Raw genomic sequence first — 27,155 nt, forward strand, 5'->3', positions numbered from 1 at the left:
AAGACCCGATCCTGTATGTAGCCCGGGGACGGCCTGTATTTATGTAAAATGCAACTGAAACAAAATCTCAGCTCTGAGCAGTATTGAGTCAGGACCGCTCTTTAGAACTTGAGTGCATCTTTGGCTGTGACTAGAGGATTAGAGGAGTGTGGGGTCTGTGCGGACCTCTCATTGACATTCAGCAGCGCCCCCGCTCTTCGCACCATTAATTGCACAACCCCGGGGGAGCCGGAGCCGCACATCGATCCGTCACTTAATGGAGTAAATATTAACTTTCAGGATGAGAACTCGACTCTAATTAAAAGGGATGAAAGGAGGATTCACCCGAGTGTACGAGAGGAGCTGCAGGACGCCTTAAAGGGGCCGCACAGGGGGTCCCCCTCACTGCTAACAGGGGGCAGAACATGTGACATCCCAACCATATCACCTCCACTCCTACTCCACTCACATCCAGAGCTGCAATCACAAGACTGAAAGATTCCCATTAGCATTAAAGGGGTTTACCAGATCTCTGCTTGCTGACATCACATGACCAGGGATATAACGAGCCGTGCACCTGTGTGACATCACATGACCAGGCATATAACGAGCCGTGCACCTGTGTGACATCACATGACCAGGGATATAACGAGCCGTGCACCTGTGTGACATCACATGACCAGGCATATAACGAGCCGTGCACCTGTGTGACATCACATGACCAGGGATATAACGAGCCGTGCACCTGTGTGACATCACATGACCAGAGATATAACGAGCCGTGCACCTGTGTGACATCACATGACCAGGGATATAACGAGCCGTGCACCTGTGTGACATCACATGACCAGGTATATATAACGAGCTGTGCACCTGTGTGACATCACATGACCAGGTATATATAACGAGCCATGCACCTGTGTGACATCACATGACCAGGCATATATAACGAGCCATGTACCTGTGTGACATCACATGACCAGGGATATAACGAGCTGTGCACCTGTGTGACATCACATGACCAGGGATATAACGAGCCGTGCACCTGTGTGACATCACATGACCAGGTATATAACGAGCCATGTACCTGTGTGACATCACATGACCAGGGATATAACGAGCCATGTACCTGTGTGACATCACATGACCAGGTATATATAACGAGCCGTGCAGCTGTGTGACATCACATGACCAGGTATATAACGAGCCATGTACCTGTGTGACATCACATGACCAGGGATATAACGAGCCGTGCACCTGTGTGACATCACATGACCAGGTATATATAACGAGCTGTGCACCTGTGTGACATCACATGACCAGGTATATATAACGAGCCGTGCACCTGTGTGACATCACATGACCAGGGATATAACGAGCCGTGCAGCTGTGTGACATCACATGACCAGAGATATAACAAGCCGTGCAGCTGTGTGACATCACATGACCAGGGATATAACGAGCCATGCACCTGTGTGACATCACATGACCAGGGATATAACGAGCCATGGACCTGTGTGACATCACATGACTAGGGATATAACGAGCCGTGCACCCGTGTGACATCACATGACCAGAGATATAACGAGCCGTGCACCTGTGTGACATCACATGACCAGGTATATATAACGAGCCGTGCACCTGTGTGACATCACATGACCAGGGATATAACGAGCTGTGCACCTGTGTGACATCACATGACCAGGTATATATAACGAGCCGTGCACCTGTGTGACATCACATGACCAGGGATATAATGAGCCGTGCACCTGTGTGACATCACATGACCAGGGATATAACGAGCCGTGCAGCTGTGTGACATCACATGACCAGAGATATAACGAGCCGTGCACCTGTGTGACCTCACAGATGTAACGAGCTGAGTGCACATTCAGGGAGGTGACTGATACCAGGCAGCAGAGCAGTAGATGCAGCTCTGGATGTGACTAGAGGATTTACACAGTCTCTCCATGTTCTATGATGCATCCTTCTCAAAAAAAAAAAAAATAAAAAAATCTTTCTCCCCTGCAGCTTGTGGTGTAACCTTTTGTTTTCTAGGTAAAATGGCAGAAGGACGACCTGGACAAGAACCTGAACTTCTTCTCTGTGTCCTCAGACGGACGAGTGGTGTCCTGGACATTGATAAAGGTAAATATGATAGCGCCCCCTACCTGCCGAATATTACATTCATTAGATGGTGATGTGTCCAAGACTTTACTGATGCACTGAATATACTATGGAGCGCAGCTCTGGGGTATAATACAGGATGTAACTCAGGATCAGTACAGGATAAGTAATGTCATGTATGTACACAGTGACTGCCCCAGCAGCAGAATAGTGAGTGCAGCTCTGGGGTATAATACAGGATGTAACTCAGGATCAGTACAGGATAAGTAATGTCATGTATGTACACAGTGACTGCACCAGCAGAATAGTGAGTGCAGCTCTGGAGTATAATACAGGATGTAACTCAGGATCAGTACAGGATAAGTAATGTCATGTATGTACACAGTGACTGCACCAGCAGCAGAATAGTGAGTGCAGCTCTGGGGTATAATACAGGATGTAACTCAGGATCAGTACAGGATAAGTAATGTCATGTATGTGCACAGTGACTGCACCAGCAGCAGAATAGTGAGTGCAGCTCTGGAGTATAATACAGGATGTAACTCAGGATCAGTACAGGATAAGTAATGTCATGTATGTACACAGTGACTGCACCAGCAGCAGAATAGTGAGTGCAGCTCTGGGGTATAATACAGGATGTAACTCAGGATCAGTACAGGATAAGTAATGTCATGTATGTACACAGTGACTGCACCAGCAGCAGAATAGTGAGTGCAGCTCTGGGGTATAATACAGGATGTAACTCAGGATCAGTACAGGATAAGTAATGTCATGTATGTACACAGTGACTGCACCAGCAGCAGAATAGTGAGTGCAGCTCTAGAGTATAATACAGGATGTAACTCAGGATCAGTACAGGATAAGTAATGTCATGTATGTACACAGTGACTGCACCAGCAGCAGAATAGTGAGTGCAGCTCTGGAGTATAATACAGGATGTAACTCAGGATCAGTACAGGATAAGTAATGTCATGTATGTACACAGTGACTGCACCAGCAGCAGAATAGTGAGTGCAGCTCTGGGGTATAATACAGGATGTAACTCAGGATCAGTACAGGATAAGTAATGTCATGTATGTACACAGTGACTGCACCAGCAGCAGAATAGTGAGTGCAGCTCTGGGGTATAATACAGGATGTAACTCAGGATCAGTACAGGATAAGTAATGTCATGTATGTACACAGTGACTGCACCAGCAGCAGAATAGTGAGTGCAGCTCTGGGGTATAATACAGGATGTAACTCAGGATCAGTACAGGATAAGTAATGTCATGTATGTACACAATGACTGCACCAGCAGCAGAATAGTGAGTGCAGCTCTGGGGTATAATACAGGATGTAACTCAGGATCAGTACAGGATAAGTAATGTCATGTATGTACACAGTGACTGCACCAGCAGCAGAATAGTGAGTGCCGCTCTGGAGTATAATACAGGATGTAACTCAGGATCAGTACAGGATAAGTAATGTCATGTATGTGCACAGTGACTGCACCAGCAGCAGAATAGTGAGTGCAGCTCTGGGGTATAATACAGGATGTAACTCAGGATCAGTACAGGATAAGTAATGTCATGTATGTGCACAGTGACTGCACCAGCAGCAGAATAGTGAGTGCAGCTCTGGGGTGTAATACAGGATGTAACTCAGGATCAGTACAGGATAAGTAATGTCATGTATGTACACAGTGACTGCACCAGCAGCAGAATAGTGAGTGCAGCTCTGGGGTATAATACAGGATGTAACTCAGGATCAGTACAGGATAAGTAATGTCATGTATGTGCACAGTGACTGCACCAGCAGCAGAATAGTGAGTGCAGCTCTGGGGTATAATACAGGATGTAACTCAGGATCAGTACAGGATAAGTAATGTCATGTATGTACACAGTGACTGCACCAGCAGCAGAATAGTGAGTGCAGCTCTGGAATATAATACAGGATGTAACTCAGGATCAGTACAGGATAAGTAATGTCATGTATGTACACAGTGACTGCACCAGCAGCAGAATAGTGAGTGCAGCTCTGGAGTATAATACAGGATGTAACTCAGGATCAGTACAGGATAAGTAATGTCATGTATGTACACAGTGACTGCACCAGCAGCAGAATAGTGAGTGCAGCTCTGGGGTATAATACAGGATGTAACTCAGGATCAGTACAGGATAAGTAATGTCATGTATGTACACAGTGACTGCACCAGCAGCAGAATAGTGAGTGCAGCTCTGGGGTGTAATACAGGATGTAACTCAGGATCAGTACAGGATAAGTAATGTCATGTATGTACACAGTGACTGCACCAGCAGCAGAATAGTGAGTGCAGCTCTGGGGTATAATACAGGATGTAACTCAGGATCAGTACAGGATAAGTAATGTCATGTATGTACACAGTGACTGCACCAGCAGCAGAATAGTGAGTGCAGCTCTGGGGTATAATAAGTAATATGTGCTGTAGTGTGAGGTGGGTGCAGGATATGGCGGTATTTGTGTTCTGCACTGATGTAACCTGAGATGTATTGGCTCTGTCTCGCTGATATGATATAATTTCCAGGCTGCTGTAGTGTAATAATCTTTGTCTTTTTCTCGTAGAATGAGTTGGTTCACACGGACGTCATCCGGTTGTCAGGGGAGAGATCTGCACCGGACAATGTGGAGGGGCTCCAGCTGCAGACACATGGTACGAGACCCCAGCGCCGGGTATACTGACACTGTGTACAGCACATTATATACTGACACTGTGTACAGCACATTATATACTGACACTGTGTACGGCACATTATACACTGACACTGTGTACGACACGTTATATACTGACACTGTGTACGGCACGTTATATACTGACACTGTGTACAGCACGTTATATACTGACACTGTGTACAGCACGTTATATACTGACACTGTGTACGGCACATTATACACTGACACTGTGTGCGGCACGTTATATACTGACACTGTGTACAGCACGTTATATACTGACACTGTGTACAGCACGTTATATACTGACACTGTGTACGGCACGTTATATACTGACACTGTGTACGGCACGTTATATACTGACACTGTGTACGGCACGTTATATACTGACACTGTGTACAGCACGTTATATACTGACACTGTGTACGGCACGTTATATACTGACACTGTGTACGGCACGTTATATACTGACACTGTGTACGGCACGTTATATACTGACACTGTGTACAGCACGTTATATACTGACACTGTGTACAGCACATTATATACTGACACTGTGTACAGCACATTATATACTGACACTGTGTACGGCACGTTATATACTGACACTGTGTACAGCACATTATATACTGACACTGTGTACGGCACGTTATATACTGACACTGTGTACGGCACATTATACACTGACACTGTGTACGGCACGTTATATACTGACACTGTGTGCGGCACGTTATATACTGACACTGTGTACAGCACGTTATATACTGACACTGTGTACAGCACATTATATACTGACACTGTGTACGGCACGTTATATACTGACACTGTGTGCGGCACATTATATACTGACACTGTGTGCGGCACGTTATACACTGACACTGTGTGCGGCACGTTATATACTGACACTGTGTACAGCACATTATATACTGACACTGTGTACAGCACGTTATATACTGACACTGTGTGCGGCACGTTATATACTGACACTGTGTACGGCACGTTATATACTGACACTGTGTGCGGCACGTTATACACTGACACTGTGTGCGGCACGTTATATACTGACACTGTGTACAGCACATTATATACTGACACTGTGTACAGCACGTTATATACTGACACTGTGTGCAGCACGTTATATACTGACACTGTGTACAGCACGTTATATACTGACACTGTGTGCGGCACGTTATATACTGACACTATGTACGGCACGTTATATACTGACACTGTGTGCGGCACGTTATACACTGACACTGTGTACGGCACGTTATATACTGACACTGTGTGCGGCACGTTATATACTGACACTGTGTGCGGCACGTTATATACTGACACTGTGTACGGCACGTTATATACTGACACTGTGTGCGGCACGTTATATACTGACACTGTGTACGGCACGTTATATACTGACACTGTGTACGGCACGTTATATACTGACACTGTGTACGGCACGTTATATACTGACACTGTGTACGGCATGTTATATACTGACACTGTGTACGGCACGTTATATACTGACACTGTGTACGGCATGTTATATACTGACACTGTGTACGGCACGTTATATACTGACACTGTGTACAGCACGTTATATACTGACACTGTGTACAGCATGTTATATACTGACACTGTGTACGGCATGTTATATACTGACACTGTGTACGGCACGTTATATACTGACACTGTGTACGGCACGTTATATACTGACACTGTGTACGGCACATTATACACTGACACTGTGTGCGGCACGTTATATACTGACACTGTGTACGGCACATTATACACTGACACTGTGTGCGGCACATTATATACTGACACTGTGTACGGCACGTTATATACTGACACTGTGTGCGGCACGTTATATACTGACACTGTGTACAGCACATTATACACTGACACTGTGTGCGGCACGTTATACACTGACACCGTGTACGGCACGTTATACACTGACACTGTGTGCGGCACGTTATATACTGACACTGTGTACGGCACATTATATACTGACACTGTGTACGGCACGTTATATACTGACACTGTGTACGGCACGTTATATACTGACACTGTGTACAGCACGTTATATACTGACGCTGTGTGCGGCACATTATATACTGACACTGTGTACGGCACGTTATACACTGACACTGTGTGCGGCACATTATATACTGACACTGTGTACGGCACGTTATATACTGACACTGTGTGCGGCACATTATATACTGACACTGTGTACGGCACGTTATATACTGACACTGTGTACAGCACGTTATACACTGACACTGAGTGCGGCACGTTATATACTGACACTGTGTACGGCACGTTATATACTGACACTGTGTACGGCACGTTATACACTGACACTGTGTGCGGCACATTATATACTGACACTGTGTACGGCACGTTATATACTGACACTGTGTACGGCACGTTATATACTGACACTGTGTACGGCACATTATATACTGACACTGTGTACGGCACATTATATACTGACACTGTGTACGGCACATTATATACTGACACTGTGTACGGCACATTATATACTGACACTGTGTACGGCACGTTATATACTGACACTGTGTACGGCATGTTATATACTGACACTGAGTGCGGCACGTTATATACTGACACTGTGTACGGCACGTTATATACTGACACTGTGTGCGGCACGTTATACACTGACACTGTGTGCGGCACGTTATATACTGACACTGTGTACGGCACGTTATATACTGACACTGTGTGCGGCACGTTATATACTGACACTGTGTGCGGCACGTTATATACTGACACTGTGTACGGCACATTATACACTGACACTGTGTGCGGCACATTATATACTGACACTGTGTACAGCACATTATATACTGACACTGTGTACGGCACGTTATATACTGACACTGTGTGCGGCACGTTATATACTGACACTGTGTACAGCACATTATATACTGACACTGTGTACGGCACGTTATATACTGACACTGTGTACGGCACGTTATATACTGACACTGTGTACGGCACGTTATATACTGACACTGTGTGCGGCACGTTATACACTGACACTGTGTGCGGCACGTTATATACTGACACTGTGTGCGGCACGTTATATACTGACACTGTGTGCGGCACGTTATATACTGACACTGTGTGCGGCACGTTATATACTGACACTGTGTACGGCACATTATATACTGACACTGTGTGCGGCACGTTATATACTGAGATGTTTGTGTCCTGCAGGGAGCGGCACGTCCTTCGATTTCCACAGACAGATCGATTATCTCTTTTTGGTCGGCACCGAGGAGGGAAAGATCCATAAGGTCAGAGGCTAAAGGAGGGAGCTGATCCTATGGCGTTTTTGTGCGCCCCCGCTACGTACAGGTCACCTCCGGTACTGCAGTTCATTCCCTTTTCCTGTAGTGGCGATGAGCTGCAGTACCACACACAACCTCCGCACTGGGGGGGCGCCGCTTGTCTTTTTGACTTCCCTGCACCACTACACCCTTATATTAATGTTGGAGGGTCTGGGTCCTCCTCGGAGACTCACTAGGAGGACCCATCAGTCCCCATAATGCAGGACATATTGTCAGCGTTTGGTATTGCAGCTTTAGATGTAAGAATGTCTTTGATCTTGAGAAAATGTCTCCCTTTTCCTAATCCCACTTAGCGGCCCCTCATCGGCGGCGCGGTAATCCCCCTCTATCCGTGTAATTGGATTTGGTTGTGATGCAGAAACCTTCCTGTAAATTGCGGAGTCTCAGATAATCTGCAGGGGGCGCTCTGGGGCCGTCACAGTGGGAACAACATGACAGGGCAGATCAGTGCCCGGCCATGTGCCTCCCTAGTGTGGATGAGGGGGTGCAGGCGGAGGACCCCTCCAGATCAGTGCCCGGCCATGTGCCTCCCTAGTGTGGATGAGGGGGTGCAGGCGGAGGACCCCTGCAGATCAGTGCCCGGCCATGTGCCTCCCTAGTGTGGATGAGGGGGTGCAGGCGGAGGACCCCTCCAGATCAGTGCCCGGCCATGTGCCTCCCTAGTGTGGATGAGGGGGTGCAGGCGGAGGACCCCTCCAGATCAGTGCCAGGCCATGTGCCTCCCTAGTGTGGATGAGGGGGTGCAGGCAAAGGACCCCTGCAGATCAGTGCCCGGCCATGTGCCTCCCTAGTGTGGATGAGGGGGTGCAGGCGGAGGACCCCTGCAGATCAGTGCCCGGCCATGTGCCTCCCTAGTGTGGATGAGGGGGTGAAGGTGGAGGACCCCTGCAGATCAGTGCCCGGCCATGTGCCTCCCTAGTGTGGATGAGGGGGTGAAGGTGGAGGACCCCTCCAGATCAGTGCCCGGCCATGTGCCTCCCTAGTGTGGATGAGGGGGTGCAGGCGGAGGACCCCTCCAGATCAGTGCCCGGCCATGTGCCTCCCTAGTGTGGATGAGGGGGTGAAGGTGGAGGACCCCTGCAGATCAGTGCCCGGCCATGTGCCTCCCTAGTGTGGATGAGGGGGTGAAGGTGGAGGACCCCTGCAGATCAGTGCCCGGCCATGTGCCTCCCTAGTGTGGATGAGGGGGTGCAGGCGGAGGACCCCTGCAGATCAGTGCCCGGCCATGTGCCTCCCTAGTGTGGATGAGGGGGTGCAGGCGGAGGACCCCTGCAGATCAGTGCCCGGCCATGTGCCTCCCTAGTGTGGATGAGGGGGTGCAGGCGGAGGACCCCTGCAGATCAGTGCCCGGCCATGTGCCTCCTAGTGTGGATGAGGGGGTGCAGGTGGAGGACCCCTGCAGATCAGTGCCCGGCCATGTGCCTCCCTAGTGTGGATGAGGGGGTGCAGGCGGAGGACCCCTGCAGATCAGTGCCCGGCCATGTGCCTCCCTAGTGTGGATGAGGGGGTGCAGGCAAAGGACCCCTGCAGATCAGTGCCCGGCCATGTGCCTCCCTAGTGTGGATGAGGGGGTGAAGGTGGAGGACCCCTCCAGATCAGTGCCAGGCCATGTGCCTCCCTAGTGTGGATGAGGGGGTGCAGGCAAAGGACCCCTCCAGATCAGTGCCCGGCCATGTGCCTCCCTAGTGTGGATGAGGGGGTGCAGGCGGAGGACCCCTCCAGATCAGTGCCAGGCCATGTGCCTCCCTAGTGTGGATGAGGGGGTGCAGGCGGAGGACCCCTGCAGATCAGTGCCCGGCCATGTGCCTCCCTAGTGTGGATCAGGGGGTGCAGGCGGAGGACCCCTGCAGATCAGTGCCCGGCCATGTGCCCCCCTAGTGTGGATGAGGGGGTGAAGGTGGAGGACCCCTCCAGATCAGTGCCCGGCCATGTGCCTCCCTAGTGTGGATGAGGGGGTGCAGGCAAAGGACCCCTCCAGATCAGTGCCCGGCCATGTGCCTCCCTAGTGTGGATGAGGGGGTGCAGGCGGAGGACCCCTGCAGATCAGTGCCCGGCCATGTGCCTCCCTAGTGTGGATGAGGGGGTGAAGGTGGAGGACCCCTGCAGATCAGTGCCCGGCCATGTGCCCCCATATAGTGGATGAGGGGGTGAAGGTGGAGGACCCCTCCAGATCAGTGCCAGGCCATGTGCCTCCCTAGTGTGGATGAGGGGGTGCAGGCGGAGGACCCCTCCAGATCAGTGCCAGGCCATGTGCCTCCCTAGTGTGGATGAGGGGGTGCAGGCAAAGGACCCCTGCAGATCAGTGCCCGGCCATGTGCCTCCCTAGTGTGGATGAGGGGGTGCAGGCAAAGGACCCCTCCAGATCAGTGCCCGGCCATGTGCCTCCCTAGTGTGGATGAGGGGGTGAAGGCGGAGGACCCCTGCAGATCAGTGCCCGGCCATGTGCCTCCCTAGTGTGGATGAGGGGGTGCAGGCAAAGGACCCCTCCAGATCAGTGCCCGGCCATGTGCCTCCCTAGTGTGGATGAGGGGGTGAAGGTGGAGGACCCCTCCAGATCAGTGCCCGGCCATGTGCCTCCCTAGTGTGGATGAGGGGGTGCAGGCGGAGGACCCCTGCAGATCAGTGCCCGGCCATGTGCCTCCCTAGTGTGGATGAGGGGGTGCAGGCGGAGGACCCCTGCAGATCAGTGCCCGGCCATGTGCCTCCCTAGTGTGGATGAGGGGGTGAAGGTGGAGGACCCCTGCAGATCAGTGCCCGGCCATGTGCCTCCCTAGTGTGGATGAGGGGGTGCAGGCGGAGGACCCCTGCAGATCAGTGCCCGGCCATGTGCCTCCCTAGTGTGGATGAGGGGGTGCAGGCGGAGGACCCCTGCAGATCAGTGCCCGGCCATGTGCCTCCCTAGTGTGGATGAGGGGGTGAAGGTGGAGGACCCCTGCAGATCAGTGCCCGGCCATGTGCCTCCCTAGTGTGGATGAGGGGGTGCAGGCGGAGGACCCCTGCAGATCAGTGCCCGGCCATGTGCCTCCCTAGTGTGGATGAGGGGGTGCAGGCAAAGGACCCCTCCAGATCAGTGCCCGGCCATGTGCCTCCCTAGTGTGGATGAGGGGGTGCAGGCGGAGGACCCCTGCAGATCAGTGCCCGGCCATGTGCCTCCCTAGTGTGGATGAGGGGGTGCAGGCGGATGACCCCTGCAGATCAGTGCCCGGCCATGTGCCTCCCTAGTGTGGATGAGGGGGTGCAGGCGGAGGACCCCTGCAGATCAGTGCCCGGCCATGTGCCTCCCTAGTGTGGATGAGGGGGTGCAGCCAGAGGACCCCTCCAGATCAGTGCCCGGCCGTGTGCCCCTCAATAGTGGATGAGGGGGTGCAGCCAGAGGACCCCTCCAGATCAGTGCCCGGCCGTGTGCCCCTCAATAGTGGATGAGGGGGTGCAGCCAGAGGACCCCTCCAGATCAGTGCCCGGCCATGTGCCTCCCTAGTGTGGATGAGGGGGTGCAGGCAAAGGACCCCTGCAGATCAGTGCCCGGCCATGTGCCTCCCTAGTGTGGATGAGGGGGTGAAGGTGGAGGACCCCTGCAGATCAGTGCCCGGCCATGTGCCTCCCAAGTGTGGATCAGGGGGTGCAGGCGGAGGACCCCTGCAGATCAGTGCCCGGCCATGTGCCCCCCTATAGTGGATGAGGGGGTGAAGGTGGAGGACCCCTCCAGATCAGTGCCAGGCCATGTGCCTCCCTAGTGTGGATGAGGGGGTGAAGGTGGAGGACCCCTCCAGATCAGTGCCCGGCCATGTGCCCCCATATAGTGGATGAGGGGGTGCAGGCGGAGGACCCCTCCAGATCAGTGCCAGGCCATGTGCCTCCCTAGTGTGGATGAGGGGGTGAAGGTGGAGGCCCCTCCAGATCAGTGCCCGGCCGTGTGCCCCTCAATAGTGGATGAGGGGGTGCAGCCAGAGGACCCCTCCAGATCAGTGCCCGGCCGTGTGCCCCTCAATAGTGGATGAGGGGGTGCAGCCAGAGGACCCCTCCAGATCAGTGCCCGGCCATGTGCCCCTCAATAGTGGATGAGGGGGTGCAGCCAGAGGACCCCTCCAGATCAGTGCCCGGCCATGTGCCTCCCTAGTGTGGATGAGGGGGTGCAGGCGGAGGACCCCTGCAGATCAGTGCCCGGCCATGTGCCTCCCTAGTGTGGATGAGGGGGTGAAGGTGGAGGACCCCTGCAGATCAGTGCCCGGCCATGTGCCTCCCTAGTGTGGATCAGGGGGTGCAGGCGGAGGACCCCTGCAGATCAGTGCCCGGCCATGTGCCCCCCTATAGTGGATGAGGGGGTGAAGGTGGAGGACCCCTCCAGATCAGTGCCAGGCCATGTGCCTCCCTAGTGTGGATGAGGGGGTGAAGGTGGAGGACCCCTCCAGATCAGTGCCCGGCCATGTGCCCCCATATAGTGGATGAGGGGGTGCAGGCGGAGGACCCCTCCAGATCAGTGCCAGGCCATGTGCCTCCCTAGTGTGGATGAGGGGGTGAAGGTGGAGGCCCCTCCAGATCAGTGCCCGGCCATGTGCCTCCCTAGTGTGGATGAGGGGGTGCAGGCAAAGGACCCCTCCAGATCAGTGCCCGGCCATGTGCCTCCCTAGTGTGGATGAGGGGGTGCAGGCGGAGGACCCCTCCAGATCAGTGCCCGGCCATGTGCCTCCCTAGTGTGGATGAGGGGGTGCAGGCAAAGGACCCCTGCAGATCAGTGCCCGGCCATGTGCCTCCCTAGTGTGGATGAGGGGGTGCAGGCGGAGGACCCCTCCAGATCAGTGCCCGGCCATGTGCCTCCCTAGTGTGGATGAGGGGGTGCAGGCGGAGGACCCCTGCAGATCAGTGCCCGGCCATGTGCCTCCCTAGTGTGGATGAGGGGGTGCAGGCGGAGGACCCCTGCAGATCAGTGCCCGGCCATGTGCCTCCCTAGTGTGGATGAGGGGGTGCAGGCGGAGGACCCCTGCAGATCAGTGCCCGGCCATGTGCCTCCCTAGTGTGGATCAGGGGGTGCAGGCGGAGGACCCCTGCAGATCAGTGCCCGGCCATGTGCCCCCCTATAGTGGATGAGGGGGTGAAGGTGGAGGACCCCTCCAGATCAGTGCCAGGCCATGTGCCTCCCTAGTGTGGATGAGGGGGTGCAGGCGGAGGACCCCTCCAGATCAGTGCCCGGCCATGTGCCCCCCTAGTGTGGATGAGGGGGTGAAGGTGGAGGACCCCTCCAGATCAGTGCCCGGCCATGTGCCCCCCTAGTGTGGATGAGGGGGTGAAGGTGGAGGACCCCTCCAGATCAGTGCCCGGCCATGTGCCTCCCTAGTGTGGATGAGGGGGTGCAGGCGGAGGACCCCTCCAGATCAGTGCCCGGCCATGTGCCCCCCTAGTGTGGATGAGGGGGTGAAGGTGGAGGACCCCTGCAGATCAGTGCCCGGCCATGTGCCTCCCTAGTGTGGATGAGGGGGTGCAGGCGGAGGACCCCTCCAGATCAGTGCCCGGCCATGTGCCTCCCTAGTGTGGATGAGGGGGTGAAGGTGGAGGACCCCTCCAGATCAGTGCCAGGCCATGTGCCTCCCTAGTGTGGATGAGGGGGTGAAGGTGGAGGCCCCTCCAGATCAGTGCCCGGCCATGTGCCTCCCTAGTGTGGATGAGGGGGTGCAGGCGGAGGACCCCTCCAGATCAGTGCCCGGCCATGTGCCTCCCTAGTGTGGATGAGGGGGTGCAGGCGGAGGACCCCTGCAGATCAGTGCCCGGCCATGTGCCTCCCTAGTGTGGATGAGGGGGTGCAGGCGGAGGACCCCTGCAGATCAGTGCCCGGCCATGTGCCTCCCTAGTGTGGATGAGGGGGTGCAGGCAAAGGACCCCTGCAGATCAGTGCCCGGCCATGTGCCTCCCTAGTGTGGATGAGGGGGTGCAGGCGGAGGACCCCTGCAGATCAGTGCCCGGCCATGTGCCTCCCTAGTGTGGATGAGGGGGTGCAGGCGGAGGACCCCTGCAGATCAGTGCCCGGCCAGGTGTTGAAGCGGTGGAACACCATTTGAGAAAAACAGTTTCCCTAAAAGACGAACAAATCAATTTTCTATTGGATTGTATCCGATTTATCTTAGAACATAATTATTTTTACTTTGAAGGGGATTTTTATTTACAGATATCCGGTACGGCCATGGGCACCAGGTTCGCGCCAAGCTTTGCCAATCTGTTCATGGCTTATTGGGAGGAGCAAGTTGTAGATTGCAGGCTTGGCGACGGCCTGGTGCTCTGGCATCGATACATAGATGACATCATCCTGATTTGGGACAGAAGTGAGATAGAGTTATATGATTTCATTTCAACATTGAACATAAATACATACAATTTGAAATTTTCACCTAATATAAGCAAAACAAAGGTAGAGTTTCTAGATTTGCAAATTGATATAGTGGATAACAAGTTGGAATGCAGCACATACATAAAACCCACATCCAAAAACAGTTATATATCTAAACATAGTTGCCATCTTCCTAGATGGCTTGAAAATGTACCTTTTGGTCAATATCGACGCTTAAGGAGAAATTGTACGACCACTGAAAAATTTGAGGAAGAAGCTAACCAGTTAACAGTACAGTTTCAAGAAAAGAATTACACCACTACAATACTATCCTCTGCTTTAACAAAAGCGAGACAATTAAAAAGAGAGGATTTGATCAAAGAAAAAATCCCACTTTCACAAGAAACTCCACTAGATACCGCACGAGAGAATCAAAGTAAAATTATTTTTCCATACAACACACAATACAAAAAACTACAGAAAATCATTACCCAACATTGGGACATTTTGAAGAATGATAGAACACTCCACACACTTTTACCGGAGAAACCACCTATTATTTACACTAAAGCTCCCAACTTAGGCTCTCAAATAGCTCCCTCTATCAAGACCAAATCAAAAACCTTAAATGAAACCTGGCTGAATTTAAAAGGCTTTTTTAGATGCGGAGATTGTATTTGTTGTAAGAAAACCACTTTTACGAAACGCACTCAAAAGGTCACTTCATCTAGCAATGAATCAACACATAACATTAATGAACTCCTCACTTGCAACAGTAGTGGAGTAATTTACATGATAATATGCCCTTGTCAAAAACAGTATATTGGAAGGACGATCAGACCCCTAAAAGAGAGAATCGCTGAACATTTAAGGAATATTAAGAAAGGTTTAGAAACCCATACTCTGTCAAAACACTTCAAAACAGCCCACAACATGGATACAACACAATTAAAATTCTGTGCGATACAATCAGTAAAAAAAGACTGGAGGGGTGGAGATTATATCGCTAAAATGTCCAGAATGGAATCAAGATTCATTTTCACCTTCGACACGATGGCACCAAAGGGTCTCAATGCAGAACTTGAAATATTTGGTTTTTTATAAATTGGATGGAGGCAGCCGTAACGCAGGCAACATTAGTCGGGCTGTATACCAGCACATGTGGCCCCTTCCAGCTTCCCCCACCCATTATGAAACTCATGAAAATCCCCCAACCGTTTTTCATATATATACATATATTATTCATTATCTATAAGTATCTTTTGCACTGAACTATGTGCACAAAAAACATATATATATAAAAATACCCTACAGAGAATGGTGTCTTCCATATATTTTGAAACTATGGACACAAGATTATATCGATTAGTCGACAAAATAGAAATTTGGGCAATATTGTTACAAAATCCTCTTCCCCAAAAAAACTCCCATTTTACACTATTACATTAGTGTCTGTATATTATTCTGTGTATATTTTTGGTGACATTTTTATTTAATATGTCTGTCCAACATGAATATTTACAATTTTAGTCTATGACTTATGGTCTTTTCAATTAATGTATTGAAACAATGCAGCATTATCCGAAAAAGAATTGAAACACATCAAAGTAGATTGATCCAGGTCAGGTCTTTGTAACTTAACCCAATCCGAAAAATCCAAACCGGATAATTCTTGAGCCCGGAAGGGGTATTTAAGGAAGTGTTCTAACATGGAGGTTTTAAATATAGAGCTACTGAGGAAGAAGCATCACGCTTCGAAACGCGTCTAGCTACTGATTTTATGACTCATTTGCAATAACAATATCACCTACAAAAGAAAAGAAAAGACACTCACTTGAGAAAGTTTACAAACTAAAGTGCACCACTTGGAGCCTCAACTTGAAAGACTACATCCATTGACGAGCACGACCGCACCCAGTGAGTAGCACGGCACCATCTGTGACACAGTACAGTCACACTATTTGCGACACAGTTCAGTCGCTCGATCTGGATTAGGAGGAGGAGGATCCATTCAGTCTAGCGGATGCGTGTGGACTAACATCCCGCAACGCCTTGAGATCACGCTTTCAAACGGCGTCCACAGACTCCATTACATGTGGGAGGCCGCTAACCACAACATATGTGGATATCTGGATTGTTTTTTTTCTCCACCCCGGCACATCGAGAGCAGCAACATAATTTTAAGGACAATCAGAACCATTGTTGCCAACCAACCGTGAGTGTCTATACCTCTATTTTAAATCTCGTAAAAAGGCGAAAATATATATGAGTCTTTACAGGTGTAGGGCCCTGCATCCTGTTTAAATAGCAAAACCTCCTGGATATCAATCTACTATACAAAGCTGAATTTCGCTTTTTGATTTTGGACTTTTACTTTTTACTTTTTATTTTTTATTTTTATTTTTTAGGACTCACAACTTTGGACATTCATTATTGATTATTGTTTTTTGTCTTTTACTTTTTGGACATTTTAATATTTCTTCATATATGCAAGTTCAATTGATTTTTGTGTAACGTTGTTTTATCTGATATCCACAGTAAACATATAAGTTTACAGTAAACACAAAAGTTTACAGTAGACACAAAAGTTTACAGTAAACAAATAAGTTTACAGTGGGCACATAAGTTTGCAGTAAACACATAAGTTTACAGTAGACACATAGGTTTACGGTGGACACACAAGTTTACAGCGAACATATAAGTTTACAGTAAAACACATAAGTTTACAGTGGACACAAAAGTTTACAGCTCACAGTGAACACACCAGTCCACAGTAAACACATAAGTTTACAGTAAACACATAAGTGTATACACACTTCAAATTTGTCAGAGCTATCGAGTAATAATTAAATTCCAGTACATGTAGTAATTCAACCATCTGTTATTATATCAAGACCATTGTGAATGTTTTTATCCATACTTTTTATCTATACTTTGAATGTGGTATTAAATATTGAAATATTGTGATTCACTTCCGAGACCGTTTTTGAGCGTGCCCACATACACAAAAAACTTTTTTCGAATTTTCTTATTGGGGCCCTTTTTGGTGTTAAGACCCTTTGTGGCTGCACCCAAGGCGGTGTGACAGAGATCAATAAGTGCCACTAAACCCACTGTATGTGCCCCCCTATAGTGGATGAGGGGGTGAAGGTGGAGGACCCCTGCAGATCAGTGCCCGGCCATGTGCCTCCCAAGTGTGGATGAGGGGGTGCAGGCGGAGGACCCCTGCAGATCAGTGCCCGGCCATGTGCCTCCCAAGTGTGGATGAGGGGGTGCAGGCGGAGGACCCCTGCAGATCAGTGCCCGGCCATGTGCCTCCCTAGTGTGGATGAGGGGGTGAAGGTGGAGGACCCCTGCAGATCAGTGCCCGGCCATGTGCCTCCCTAGTGTGGATGAGGGGGTGCAGGCGGAGGACCCCTGCAGATCAGTGCCCGGCCATGTGCCTCCCAAGTGTGGATGAGGGGGTGCAGGCGGAGGACCCCTGCAGATCAGTGCCCGGCCATGTGCCTCCCTAGTGTGGATGAGGGGGTGAAGGTGGAGGACCCCTCCAGATCAGTGCCCGGCCATGTGCCTCCCTAGTGTGGATCAGGGGGTGCAGGCGGAGGACCCCTGCAGATCAGTGCCCGGCCATGTGCCCCCCTATAGTGGATGAGGTGGTGCAGGCGGAGGACCCCTGCAGATCAGTGCCCGGCCATGTGCCTCCCTAGTGTGGATGAGGGGGTGCAGCCAGAGGACCCCTGCAGATCAGTGCCCGGCCATGTGCCTCCCTAGTGTGGATGAGGGGGTGCAGGCGGAGGACCCCTGCAGATCAGTGCCCGGCCATGTGCCTCCCTAGTGTGGATGAGGGGGTGCAGGCAAAGGACCCCTCCAGATCAGTGCCCGGCCATGTGCCTCCCTATAGTGGATGAGGGGGTGAAGGTGGAGGACCCGTCCAGATCAGTGCCCGGCCATGTGCCTCCCAAGTGTGGATGAGGGGGTGAAGGTGGAGGACCCCTCTAGATCAGTGCCCGGCCATTTGCCCCCCAATAGAGGATGAGGGGGTGCAGGCGGAGGACCCCTCCAGATCAGTGCCAGGCCATGTGCCTCCCTAGTGTGGATGAGGGGGTGAAGGTGGAGGACCCCTCCAGATCAGTGCCAGGCCATGTGCCTCCCTAGTGTGGATGAGGGGGTGAAGGTGGAGGACCCCTCTAGATCAGTGCCCGGCCATTTGCCCCCCAATAGAGGATGAGGGGGCACTATTATTATATGTGCAGTGTATGGTATGGCGGTATTATTAGTGTATGTGCAGTGTATGGTATGGCGGTATTAGTGTATGTACAGTACATGGTATGGCGGTATTATTAGTGTATGTGCAGTGTATGGTATGGCGGTATTATTAGTGTATGGTACAGTACATGGTATGGCGGTATTATTAGTGTATGGTACAGTACATGGTATGGCGGTATTATTAGTATATGTACAGTACATGGTATGGCGGTATTATTAGTGTATGTGCAGTGTATGGTATGGCGGTATTATTAGTGTATGGTACAGTACATGGTATGGCGGTATTATTGGTGTATGTGCAGTGTATGGTATGGCGGTATTATTGGTGTATGTGCAGTGTATGGTATGGCGGTATTATTAGTGTATGTGCAGTGTATGGTATGGCGGTATTATTAGTGTATGTGCAGTGTATGGTATGGCGGTATTATTAGTGTATGTGCAGTGTATGGTATGGCGGTATTATTAGTGTATGGTACAGTACATGGTATGGCGGTATTATTGGTGTATGTGCAGTGTATGGTATGGCGGTATTATTAGTGTATGTGCAGTGTATGGTATGGCGGTATTATTAGTGTATGGTACAGTACATGGTATGGCGGTATTATTGGTGTATGTGCAGTGTATGGTATGGCGGTATTATTAGTGTATGGTACAGTACATGGTATGGCGGTATTATTGGTGTATGTGCAGTGTATGGTATGGCGGTATTATTAGTGTATGGTACAGTACATGGTATGGCGGTATTATTGGTGTATGTGCAGTGAATGGTATGGCGGTATTATTGGTGTATGTGCAGTGTATGGTATGGCGGTATTATTGGTGTATGTGCAGTGTATGGTATGGCGGTATTATTAGTGTATGGTACAGTACATGGTATGGCGGTATTATTGGTGTATGTGCAGTGTATGGTATGGCGGTATTATTAGTGTATGGTACAGTACATGGTATGGCGGTATTATTGGTGTATGTGCAGTGTATGGTATGGCGGTATTATTAGTGTATGGTACAGTACATGGTATGGCGGTATTATTAGTGTATGGTACAGTACATGGTATGGCGGTATTATTAGTGTATGTGCAGTGTATGGTATGGCGGTATTATTGGTGTATGTGCAGTGTATGGTATGGCGGTATTATTAGTGTATGTGCAGTGTATGGTACAGTACATGGTATGGCGGTATTATTGGTGTATGTGCAGTGTATGGTATGGCGGTATTATTAGTGTATGTGCAGTGTATGGTACAGTACATGGTATGGCGGTATTATTAGTGTATGGTACAGTACATGGTATGGCGGTATTATTGGTGTATGTGCAGTGTATGGTATGGCGGTATTATTAGTGTATGGTACAGTACATGGTATGGCGGTATTATTGGTGTATGTGCAGTGTATGGTATGGCGGTATTATTAGTGTATGGTACAGTACATGGTATGGCGGTATTATTGGTGTATGTGCAGTGTATGGTATGGCGGTATTATTAGTGTATGTGCAGTGTATGGTATGGCGGTATTATTAGTGTATGGTACAGTACATGGTATGGCGGTATTATTAGTGTATGTGCAGTGTATGGTATGGCGGTATTATTAGTGTATGTGCAGTGTATGGTATGGCGGTATTATTAGTGTATGGTACAGTACATGGTATGGCGGTATTATTGTATGGGCATTATTTGGCACAGTCTGATCCCCTGTATGTACAGTCAGTATGGGGGGTCTGTGCGCCCCCCGTGACTTGTCATGTGACCTCTCCCCGCAGTGCTCCAAGGCGTACTCCAGCCAGTTCCTGGACACATTCGATGCTCACAATATGGCGGTGGACACCGTGCGCTGGAATCCATTCCACCCCAAAGTCTTCATCACCTGCAGCTCCGACTGGACGGTGAAGATCTGGGAGCACAGCGTGAGGTACGTCCTGAGGACCCCCAATACCCCAACGTCATAGAGGCATAAAGAGGGCTGTACGGGGGGCATGTGCCGGGGGTGGGGGGCACACCGGGGGGGATGGATTGTTAAGATCTCTGCTTGCTGGCCATGAATGGAAACACCCAAGGCTGATACAAGCAGTGATGGGTTTGTTACAATGTAACGGGGACCTCCCCACACAGCTGTAGTCTGTTACAATGTGACGGAGACCTCCCCACACAGCTGTAGTCTGTTACAATGTGACGGAGACCTCCCCACACAGCTGTAGTCTGTTACAATGTAACGGAGACCTCCCCACACAGCTGTAGTCTGTTACAATGTAACGGAGACCTCCCCACACAGCTGTAGTCTGTTACAATGTGACGGAGACCTCCCCACACAGCTGTAGTCTGTTACAATGTGACGGAGACCTCCCCACACAGCTGTAGTCTGTTACAATGTGACGGAGACCTCCCCACACAGCTGTAGTCTGTTACAATGCGACGGAGACCTCCCCACACAGCTGTAGTCTGTTACAATGTGACGGAGACCTCCCCACACAGCTGTAGTCTGTTACAATGTGACGGAGACCTCCCCACACAGCTGTAGTCTGTTACAATGCGACGGAGACCTCCCCACACAGCTGTAGTCTGTTACAATGCGACGGAGACCTCCCCACACAGCTGTAGTCTGTTACAATGCGACGGAGACCTCCCCACACAGCTGTAGTCTGTTACAATGTGACGGAGACCTCCCCACACAGCTGTAGTCTGTTACAATGTGACGGAGACCTCCCCACACAGCTGTAGTCTGTTACAATGCGACGGAGACCTCCCCACACAGCTGTAGTCTGTTACAATGCGACGGAGACCTCCCCACACAGCTGTAGTCTGTTACAATGCGACGGAGACCTCCCCACACAGCTGTAGTCTGTTACAATGCGACGGAGACCTCCCCACACAGCTGTAGTCTGTTACAATGCGACGGAGACCTCCCCACACAGCTGTAGTCTGTTACAATGCGACGGAGACCTCCCCACACAGCTGTAGTCTGTTACAATGCGACGGAGACCTCCCCACACAGCTGTAGTCTGTTACAATGCGGCGGAGACCTCCCCACACAGCTGTAGTCTGTTACAATGCGGCGGAGACCTCCCCACACAGCTGTAGTCTGTTACAATGTGACGGAGACCTCCCCACACAGCTGTAGTCTGTTACAATGTAATGGAGACCTCCCCACACAGCTGTAGTCTGTTACAATGCGACGGAGACCTCTCCACACAGCTGTAGTCTGTTACAATGTGACGGAGACCTCCCCACACAGCTGTAGTCTGTTACAATGTGACGGAGACCTCCCCACACAGCTGTAGTCTGTTACAATGTGACGGAGACCTCCCCACACAGCTGTAGTCTGTTACAATGTGACGGAGACCTCCCCACACAGCTGTAGTCTGTTACAATGTGACGGAGACCTCCCCACACAGCTGTAGTCTGTTACAATGTGGCGGAGACCTCTCCACACAGCTGTAGTCTGTTACAATGTGGCGGAGACCTCTCACTGTGCTGCGCTGTATTCGCTGTGACACAATCCGGTGCGCCTGAAGGGGCGTTCTGGTTTGTATTCGCACCGTGCACAACATTTATGCCGCAAAGTCTTACATAATTGTGATGCTCCAGAAAAACCTGCTGCACTCGGTGTAAGGGCTCTGAGCACGTGGAGGGTGCGCCGGATTCATGGAGACTGCACATAGCGCCCTGATAAATCTATAAGTAATCTAAGTCATAAATCTGGCCCATTGTGACAACCCAGCAGCTTTGAGCAGTGATAGTTCTGAATAATGTTTCTGTTTGTTGACAACTAGCAGAGATCTTTGAAGCAGTGACTAGGAGCCTCCGTTAATGACCCCGCACTTTGGGGTACACAGGGGTCCCCCTGGGCATCCCAGGCTGTCTGGGACACTGTGATGGTCAGTATGATGGGGTGTAGGACGTCTATCGGGGATGTGACCCCTGGCAGAAAGTCCCACTCCACTTATCAAGTGACACATTGTAACGTAGCTCCAGCTCTGACACTTCTCCATCTCCATAGGAAGCCGATGTTCGTGTTTGATCTGAATTCTGCGGTGGGAGACGTGGCCTGGGCTCCCTACTCCTCCACTGTGTTTGCTGCCGTCACTACAGATGGGAAGGTAAGGAGTCTCACCGCCGCCTGTGTAGAGCTGAGGGTTTGGTCCAGTGGAGTCGGGTCATTCAGCACTGGGGGCTGCAGCAATCTCTCTCATATAACGGCAGAGCCCCAGAGGCCCCCCGGCCCCCCAGGGCAGAGCTCTGATACCTCTGTGCTGTCATATTACAGGAGAATCAGGGACATCACATGTGATCAGCAAACACTCTTTACTTTCCTCCATCTTTCCCTTCCACTTGTCCTTCCTGCTGTTCTTTCTTTCTCACCTCTCCTTTCCCTCTATCACTCTTTTGTCTCCTTCTACTCTTTCTTCCTTCGTTTTTTCATTGTTAATATTTCCTCTCTCTTTTTTTTTTTCATTCACTTTCCCCTTTCTTCATTTTTCTCTTTTTCTCCTCCTTTTCTTTAATTTTTATACAATTTTCCACTCCCCTTCTTTAAATGGTTTTCATCCATCATTCATTGTTCCTTCCTTCCTCCTTTACTTCACTCTGTCTCTTTTTTTTCCCTTTTCCCTCCCTTCCTCTCCATCTTCTTTCCTATTTATTCTTCCCCTCTATCCCTTCCTTCCTTCCTTCCTTCTTCCCTTCTCTTTCTTCCATCCATTCTTCCTCCTTGTCTTTGTTCCCCATCCTCCTCTTCCTTCCTTCCTTCCATCTTCCCTTCTATCTCTTTTTTTCCATCCACTTTTCCTTCTGGTCTTTCTTCCCCCATCCTCCCCTCATTATTACTCTCCTCCTAATCTCTCTCTTCTTCTGATGTCTGGGAGCCCCTTGAGTGATTTTGCTGACTCTACAATCTTCTTCTCTTCTGTAAATCTCTTCCTTGTGTGCGGAGGTCTGGGGGTCTTCTCCTGGGACCCTTCACCGGATGTTACCACCTACTGGCAATAACCTGGTTTTAGAGGGGATACATGGCTGTGCGTCCTCTAATCTGGATTGTTTGTGTCCGTGAAAACACCAACACTGTACAATAGATGTAGTTTATGAGAGGAGAGGGGGTCCAGGTATAGTATAGTCCCAGGATGTGCATGTAAGTGCATTGTCCGTGTATAATGCGCTGTGCGGGGAGTCACTAAGATCCTGCGCCCCCGATATCCTGCATGTGTCGCTTCCCTGCTCAGGTCCCCGGAGTTCACCTTCTTCTTCCTGGTGCATGTAAGTGCATTGTCCGTGTGTAATGCGCTGTGCAGGGAGTCAGTAAGATCCTGCACCCGATATCCTGCATGTGTCACTTCCCCGCTCAGGTCCCCGGAGTTCACCTTCTTCTTCCTGGTGCATGTAAGTGCATTGTCCGTGTATAATGCGCTGTGCGGGGAGTCACTAAGATCCTGCGCCCAATATCCTGCATGTGTCTCTTCCCCGCTCAGGTCCCCAGAGTTCACCTTCTTCTTCCTGGTGCATGTAAGTGCATTGTCCGTGTATAATGTGCTGTGCGGGGAGTCACTAAGATCCTGCACCCGATATCCTGCATGTGTCACTTCCCCGCTCAGGTCCCCGGAGTTCACCTTCTTCTTCCTGGTGCATGTAAGTGCATTGTCCGTGTATAATGCGCTGTGCGGGGAGTCACTAAGATCCTGCGCCCGATATCCTGCATGTGTCTCTTCCCCGCTCAGGTCCCTGGAGTTCACCTTCTTCTTCCTGGTGCATGTAAGTGCATTGTCCGTGTATAATGCGCTGTGCAGGGAGTCACTAAGATCCTGCACCCGATATCCTGCATGTGTCACTTCCCCGCTCAGGTCCCAGGAGTTCACCTTCTTCCTGGTGCATGTAAGTGCATTGTCCATGTATAATGTGCTGTGCGGGGAGTCACTAAGATCCTGCCCCCGATATCCTGCATGTGTCGCTTCCCCGCTCAGGTCCCCGGAGTTCACCATCTTCTTCCTGGTGCATGTAAGTGCATTGTCCGTGTATAATGCGCTGTGCGGGGAGTCACTAAGATCCTGCACCCGATATTCTGCATGTGTCGCTTCCCCGCTCAGGTCCCCGGAGTTCCCCTTCTTCTTCCTGGTGCATGTAAGTGCATTGTCCGTGTATAATGCGCTGTGCGGGGAGTCACTAAGATCCTGCACCCGATATCCTGCATGTGTCGCTTCCCCGCTCAGGTCCCAGGAGTTCACATTCTTCTTCCTGGTGCATGTAAGTGCATTGTCCGTGTATAATGCGCTGTGCGGGGAGTCACTAAGATCCTGCACCCGATATCCTGCATGTGCCGCTTCCCCGCTCAGGTCCCCGGAGTTCACCTTCTTCTTCCTGGTGCATGTAAGTGCATTGTCCGTGTATAATGCGCTGTGCGGGGAGTCGCTAAGATCCTGCGTCTGATATCCTGCATGTGTTGCTTCCCCGCTCAGGTCCCCGGAGTTCACCTTCTTCTTCCTGGTGCATGTAAGTGCATTGTCAATGTATAATGTGCTGTGCAAGGAGTCACTAAGATCCTGCGCCCGATATCCTGCATGTGTCGCTTCCCCGCTCAGGTCCCTGGAGTTCACCTTCTTCTTCCTGGTGCATGTAAGTGCATTGTCCGTGTATAATGCGCTGTGCGGGGAGTCGCTAAGATCCTGCGTCTGATATCCTGCATGTGTTGCTTCCCCGCTCAGGTCCCTGGAGTTCACCTTCTTCTTCCTGGTGCATGTAAGTGCATTGTCCGTGTATAATGCGCTGTGCGGGGAGTCACTAAGATCGTGCGCCCGATATTCTGCATGTGTCGCTTCCCCACTCAGGTCCCTGGAGTTCACCTTCTTCTTCCTGGTGCATGTAAGTGCATTGTCAATGTATAATGTGCTGTGCGAGGAGTCACTAAGATCCTGCGCCCGATATCCTGCATGTGTCACTTCCCCGCTCACATCCCTGGAGTTCACCTTCTTCTTCCTGGTGCATGTAAGTGCATTGTCCGTGTATAATGCGATGTGCGGGGAGTCACTAAGATCCTGCACCCGATATCCTGCATGTGTCGCTTCCCCGCTCAGGTCCCCGGAGTTCACCTTCTTCTTCCTGGTACATGTAAGTGCATTGTCCGTGTATAATGCGATGTGCGGGGAGTCACTAAGATCCTGCGCTCGATATCCTGCATGTGTCGCTTCCCCGCTCAGGTCCCTGGAGTTCACCTTCTTCTTCCTGGTGCATGTAAGTGCATTGTCCGTGTATAATGCGCTGTGCGGGGAGTCACTAAGATCCTGTGCCCGATATACTGCATGTGTCACTTCACCGCTTAGGTCCCAGGAGTTCACCTTCTTCTTCCTGGTGCATGTAAGTGCATTGTCCGTGTATAATGCGCTGTGCGGGGAGTCACTAAGATCCTGCGCCTGATATCCTGCATGTGTCGCTTCCCCGCTCAGGTCCCCGGAGTTCACCTTCTTCTTCCTGGTGCATGTAAGTGCATTGTCTGTGTATAATGCGCTGTGCGGGGAGTCAATAAGATCCTGTGCCCGATATACTGCATGTGTCACTTCACCGCTTAGGTCCCAGGAGTTCACCTTCTTCTTCCTGGTACATGTAAGTGCATTGTCCGTGTATAATGCGCTGTGCGAGGAGTCACTAAGATCGTGCGCCCGATATCCTGCATGTGTCGCTTCCCCGCTCAGGTCCCAGGAGTTCTCCTTCTTCCTGGTGCATGTAAGTGCATTGTCAGTGTATAATGTGCTGTGCGGGGAGTCACTAAGATCCTGCGCCCGATATCCTGCATGTGTCACTTCCCCGCTCACATCCCTGGAGTTCACCTTCTTCTTCCTGGTACATGTAAGTGCATTGTCCGTGTATAATGCGCTGTGCGAGGAGTCACTAAGATCGTGCGCCCGATATCCTGCATGTGTCGCTTCCCCGCTCAGGTCCCAGGAGTTCTCCTTCTTCCTGGTGCATGTAAGTGCATTGTCAGTGTATAATGTGCTGTGCGGGGAGTCACTAAGATCCTGCACCCGATATCCTGCATGTGTCACTTCCCCACTCAGGTCCCCGGAGTTCACCTTCTTCTTCCTGGTGCATGTAAGTGCATTGTCCGTGTATAATGCGATGTGCGGGGAGTCACTAAGATCCTGCGCTCGATATCCTGCATGTGTCGCTTCCCCGCTCAGGTCCCTGGAGTTCACCTTCTTCTTCCTGGTGCATGTAAGTGCATTGTCCGTGTATAATGCGCTGTGCGGGGAGTCACTAAGATCCTGTGCCCGATATACTGCATGTGTCACTTCACCGCTTAGGTCCCAGGAGTTCACCTTCTTCTTCCTGGTGCATGTAAGTGCATTGTCCGTGTATAATGCGCTGTGCGGGGAGTCACTAAGATCCTGCGCCTGATATCCTGCATGTGTCGCTTCCCCGCTCAGGTCCC

General features: G+C 50.8%; 1 protein-coding gene across 1 annotated transcript in view; it reads left to right on the forward strand.

The window, feature by feature from the left end:
- Positions 1 to 27,155, forward strand: part of DNAI1 (dynein axonemal intermediate chain 1) — a 142,126-nt gene that overhangs the window by 62,950 nt on the left and 52,021 nt on the right. The window contains exons 15-19 of the mRNA XM_072132714.1: positions 2,038 to 2,127; positions 4,690 to 4,777; positions 8,038 to 8,117; positions 20,509 to 20,657; positions 22,743 to 22,842. Coding sequence (XP_071988815.1) covers positions 2,038 to 2,127; positions 4,690 to 4,777; positions 8,038 to 8,117; positions 20,509 to 20,657; positions 22,743 to 22,842 — 507 coding nt within the window. The remainder of the gene's footprint in view (positions 1 to 2,037; positions 2,128 to 4,689; positions 4,778 to 8,037; positions 8,118 to 20,508; positions 20,658 to 22,742; positions 22,843 to 27,155) is intronic.

The sequence above is a fragment of the Engystomops pustulosus genome, chromosome 1, assembly GCF_040894005.1.
Source record: "Engystomops pustulosus chromosome 1, aEngPut4.maternal, whole genome shotgun sequence".
In the NCBI taxonomy this organism is placed as follows: domain Eukaryota; kingdom Metazoa; phylum Chordata; class Amphibia; order Anura; family Leptodactylidae; genus Engystomops; species Engystomops pustulosus.